This window comes from Gavialis gangeticus, unplaced genomic scaffold (assembly GCF_001723915.1).
Source record: "Gavialis gangeticus isolate Ggan-Ray unplaced genomic scaffold, GavGan_comp1, whole genome shotgun sequence".
Classification (NCBI taxonomy): domain Eukaryota; kingdom Metazoa; phylum Chordata; order Crocodylia; family Gavialidae; genus Gavialis; species Gavialis gangeticus.
Genome location: NW_017728992.1, coordinates 108,076,563 through 108,081,772, shown reverse-complemented (window position 1 = coordinate 108,081,772; position 5,210 = coordinate 108,076,563). Strand labels below are relative to the sequence as shown.

The following is a 5,210-nucleotide window of genomic DNA, read 5'->3' as shown; positions in this document are numbered from 1 at the left end:
TATAGAAACAATCTAATTTACATATTTAAATTTAATTTTTATGGCAGGGGGTTGCAAGGAACAGAGGCAGTGCTCCTCTGTTATTCAGAACTGCATTGCCCCTTTTCACAGACTCACTCTTTTTTTAAAAAATCCACTGAAGTTTGCTTGATCATCTCTTAGTCTTTGTATTTGATACAGAAGTGACTAGCCACAGTTACCACAGTCCAATTTCAAAAGTTTAAGTCACAATCATTGGCCAAGTGAGGCCAGCCAATCAGCATGGCATGGGCATGACCTGGGCATAGAACTGGTTATTAGCAATGGTTAAAACTCATGCTACAACTCATCAGCCAACCCCTCGCCACAGGTTGGTGGTTGGGAACCTCTGGTCTAGCCCTCACTGTACCAAATAATGGGTTAATGTCTTTTCCTGGGATGGCATCCAGTTGGATGGTAGTCAAGGAGATGCATGAAAAGTGAAAAAAGTTTATGAAATGTTTTAAAGTGTGTTAATGCTTGTGATGTGGAGATAAGGTGTGAGAGGCATTGAGATTTTCACCCACTGAAGCTAATGGGAGTTGAAAATAAATAGCACCTTGCTAGATCCAACTCTAATTCAGGTGACTGTATCACAGGAATTCTTTCAACGTTTCCAATTGTTCTTGTAGAATCAAATTGGGATGTTTAATTGGCTCTTGGAATAATGAAACTCTTCACATACAATGTAGAATGTTTCATGTGAGGATCTCTAAGCACTTTACATAAGCACATGAGTACATGAGCAAATACTGCTATCCTTGTTTCATAGATAAGGTTACTGAAGAAGAGAGAGGTTAAGAACTTGCCCAAGTCATGCCAGGGGACAGCAATAGAAATGGGTTATACAATCCATATGTCCTGACTCCCAGTCGGGTGCTCCTAGCAGTAGCTTTTTCTGCCTCCACTAAGTCTGTTACGTTTTTGCAGTCTAATAATATGCCCCAGGCATGACATAACAGCAATCTAATCCCTGCCTTCACATGACTTACTCATTGAAAGAGAGATGGAGGAAAATACAGATATGTTAGTATCATAACTTGTAAAAATGATTGTATCATTTACTCACTATGTAGTCTTCATAATAGAATGTGTGTCTGAGTTGAAGATGCCTTATAAAATTCCTGCTGAAATAGCCTGGATCTCTACCAGGTATTAAACGACAAATTGGACAGTACTATACATATGGAAAAAAAAAGTCAATATTAAGTTGTTAGTACAGAGAACTCATAAAATAAAAAAATGTCAGTGTTAAAGGAACAGAAATGTAAAGTATCTGATCAAAGGGCATTCCTTTAGTGACATGAATATATTTACTGGCAGGCACAATGCACTTTCAGTCCAGTAGCCTATTAGGTTAATCCCAGTTGTGTATTATCTGTTCCCTTGATAGACAATTCTTGGTCTGTCTCCCCACAGCTTCTGCTTAACCCCTTCATTGTTACTGGCTGATCCAAGAATATACCGCGACAAGGCACTTGCTCAGCTTCCAGCACATGCTGTGTGATTTACTGTTCTACTAAAAAAAAGTAGGGTTCTTACTGCCGTATGCAATAGTTTACTGTGTCTTTTAAAACACAAATGCCTGTGTTTTGTAAGGAGGTAGTTTTGTAGTGACAGGTCCTCTGTAATGGAGTTAACCACTGTAACATTTACTTAAAATGATATAAAAAATGTTAGTCTGCACTTAAAACAGATTTTGAATCCTGTTGGCCTCCTAACAAACTGCGAGCAGCTAAGATGGATCCTTTATGCTTTTATAGTTAACTTAGCAAGTGCTATCCTGGTATGAAAGAGGAGGTAGCAGAAGCTCATGTGAGTACTTGTAGGAACAAGGTCTAATTTGCCAGGTCACACAATGCTTCCTAATAGCCTTGGGTTCAGAATCAGGGGCCTTCCAACTGCAATAATTGACTGGAAGGGTAAGAGTGAGTGCCACTAGCTTGTCCTGGGGAATCCTGTAGCAAGTGATGCAGTGGGAAGTGTTTAGTGGATACATCAATTAGAAAGAATTTTATGGTTCCAGAAGAGGCAATTTCTTGACTTTTATGGGTTTCTCCCTATATGAATTTAAATTTGCTTTAAATATTGTTTAAATTGTGTGAGATTTTGTGGGAATTAGAAAGGGACCATTTTAATACTATGTTGTATGGTACATGTTATTTACTAGTATCCTTGAGATACCTTTCTTCGTGTAACTGATGTTTGATCTATGGGCCATATTCTGCCCCATAACTGCACACTGCTAATATTGATTATATATATTTGTCCTAACATAAATAGCATGTATATTCTGACAAGTGTAAGAGAGGTTTTTTGACAATTACTGGGCTTGAATGAAACAATGCTGAGCCCAAATTAAAACCAGGCAACCAAAATTCAGCAAAATATTGTCTGCTGAGCTAGTACTTCTCACAAAATGTGAATACTGCCCTCAGTTCTAACTTATCTTCCTTCTAATTTGTTCGGTCAATACTACATATACAAGCCTATCAAACTATAAACATCAGTCTGACAGCAGTTAAACAGAGTAAGAACTACCATGCAGCAACAGAGTGTGACTTCTTATTTCTTACTGAAAAATGGTGTTGGTTGCTTCATACATCAGTCACTCAGTTCATAAACTCAGGCACTAAGAGTCATCTTATGTGCTTAGGACCTTGTCCTGAGCAAATGACTCTGAAGTTAATGGGAGTTGTGCACAGTACTTGTCAAGATCAGGTCTACATATAGACTGTAATCCTGTGCAGTCTGATATCCACAGTTATACCCTGAAGATTAGGGCTACTGTATACAAATTTCATTTATGCAGTTGTATTTTCTTAGATATGCATATAGTCCTCTCTAGCCCTTATGGATCATTATAGTAGTTTTCAAACTATAATATATATATCTCTTGTGCAACAGAAATAGACAATTAGAATATACATAGGTTGCTGTACATAAAATGGGGACCTTGGACTTGAAGGGTATACTAAGGAAAAGTATATAGAGAATTAGAAAGTGGGAGAACCACTGGGTCTAGTAACACAATTTTGAAAATGTATGTGGTTAGTCCTTACGTTGTCTGGAACCATGAGGGCATACTGGATTGTCTGGCCTTGGCTTTTTAAAACCAGTTGTCTGGTGCTGGTAGAATTGCAACCAATAGACTGGCAGGAATGAAGCACAGCGACATGGAGGACAGGCCTCTTTTACCATTGTGTCATACTCATAAAAAACTAAATTTGTAATGAATTCATCTTATTGTCTTGTGTTTGCTTGCAGACATCAGTAATCAAAGTAACATGCAAGTTCAATTAAGTATATATGTGTGCATATTACTAAGCTGTGTAAAATAGTTACCACTGCTCTTCTTTCTGATCTGTGGTAAGTCAGACAATGGTCCATTAAATCATCTTCATCCAGTTCACACTGGCAAAATGGACAAGCATACCTGGGGGAAAACAGAAATGATATAGAATCACAGAAAATTAAGGTCAGAAGGGACCTCAGGTCATCTAGTCTCAACCACCCTGTGCTCAAAGCAGGACTATCCCCCACTGGATCATCCCAGCTGAGGCTTTGTCTACCCAAGTCTTAAAAACCTCCAAAGATGGAGATTCCACAACCTCTGTGGGTAAACTGTTCCAGTGCTTCACTACCCTCTCAGTGAGAGTTGTTTTCTAATATCTAACCTAAACTTCCTTTACTGCAACTTGAGACCGTTGCTCCTTGTTCTGTCATCAGCTACCACTGAGAACAGTCTAGCTCCATCCTCTTTGTAACCACCCAGCTGAAGGCTGTTATTAAATTCCTGCTCAGTCTTCTCCTCTCCAGATTAAATAAAGTTTCCTCAGTCTCTCCTCATAAGTCATGTTCTCCAGCCCCCTAACCATTTCTGTTGCCCTTCGTTGAACTCTCTACAATTTGTTGAAATCTGTTCTGTAGTGAAGTGCCCAAAACTGGACACAGTACTCCAGATGTAGCTTCACCAGTGGCAAACAGAGAGGAATAATCATTTTCTCTCGATCTGCTGGCAACACTCCTACTAATGCAGCTCAGTATGCTGTTATCCTTTTTCACAATAAGAGCACGTGTTCAGCTTATTGTCTGCTGTAATACTCAGGTCCTTTTCTGCAGAGCTGCTGCTTAGCCAGTCAGTCTCCAGCCTGTACTAGTACATGTCACTGTTATATCCTAAGTGCAGGACTTTGTATTTGTCCTCATTGAAATTAGAGGGATTTTTTTTTTTTTTGGTCCATTCCTCCAATTTGTCTAGGTCTCTCTGAATCCTAGCCCTACCCTCCAGCATATCTAATACTCCATCCAGCTTGGTGTCATCAGCAGACTTACTGAGGTTAAGTTCTAGGGGTGTACCGATAGAGAATTTTTGGGCCAATACTGATGGCCGATTTTTAAGGAGCCATATCGGCCGATACTGATCTGATTCCAATATGCAGCTGAGTAGCTTGGGGACCAGCATCGGGCTGGTAAGCCTGGTGTGGGGGAAAAGGGGAGGGGAGGGGAGGGAAGGGCCATGGTGGGGGGTGCAGATCTAGGACCCCGCGGTGAGGGAGGGAGTGGGGATGGGGCAGGTGTTGCTTGGGTGGGGCATGGGACAGAGCCATGAGTGGCTTGTGTGGGGGGCAGGGAGGGAGTTCCTGCCCTGCACACACCCTGGGGGCGGGCACAGGGAGCGTATGCCCCCAAATCAGTGTGTGGGGTGGGGCGACTGCCACTGCAGGCTGGGGCCAGGCAGTGCCAGGGTCTTCCCGGTGGGGGCTGGGCCAAGCTACGCTTGAGGTGGGCAGCGGTGGTGCTGGGAGAGGGTTATGGGGGGGGCTGCATCCCCTCTAGAATTTGCTGTAGCCCCCACCGTTCCCCCTCCCAGTGCTGCCGCCACCTGCCCCGAGTGCAGCCTGACCCAGCCCCTCTGCCGGGAAGAGCTCAGCACAGTCCCTGGCCTCAGCCTGCAGCAGCAGCCACCTCAACCTGCACACAGATCCGGGGCACACGTCCTCCATGCCCTCCCGGGGTGTGCGCAGTGACAGGAGCCACCCCCCACCATGGCCCCCGGATGAGTCACTCGTGGCTCCATCCCACGCCCACCCCGGCTGTGCAGCACCTACCCCATCCCCAGTCCCTCCCTCACTGCCTCTCTCTTATCAGTCATGGGACCCCAAGACCAGCCTAAAAGTCCCACTCCATTA

General features: G+C 43.2%; 1 protein-coding gene across 1 annotated transcript in view; it reads right to left on the bottom strand.

Moving 5' to 3' along the window:
• Positions 1-5,210, bottom strand: part of RNF125 (ring finger protein 125) — a 38,123-nt gene that overhangs the window by 1,902 nt on the left and 31,011 nt on the right. The window contains exons 4-5 of the mRNA XM_019526712.1: positions 3,364-3,454; positions 1,088-1,195 (exon numbers count right to left, since the gene is read on the bottom strand). Coding sequence (XP_019382257.1) covers positions 1,088-1,195; positions 3,364-3,454 — 199 coding nt within the window. The remainder of the gene's footprint in view (positions 1-1,087; positions 1,196-3,363; positions 3,455-5,210) is intronic.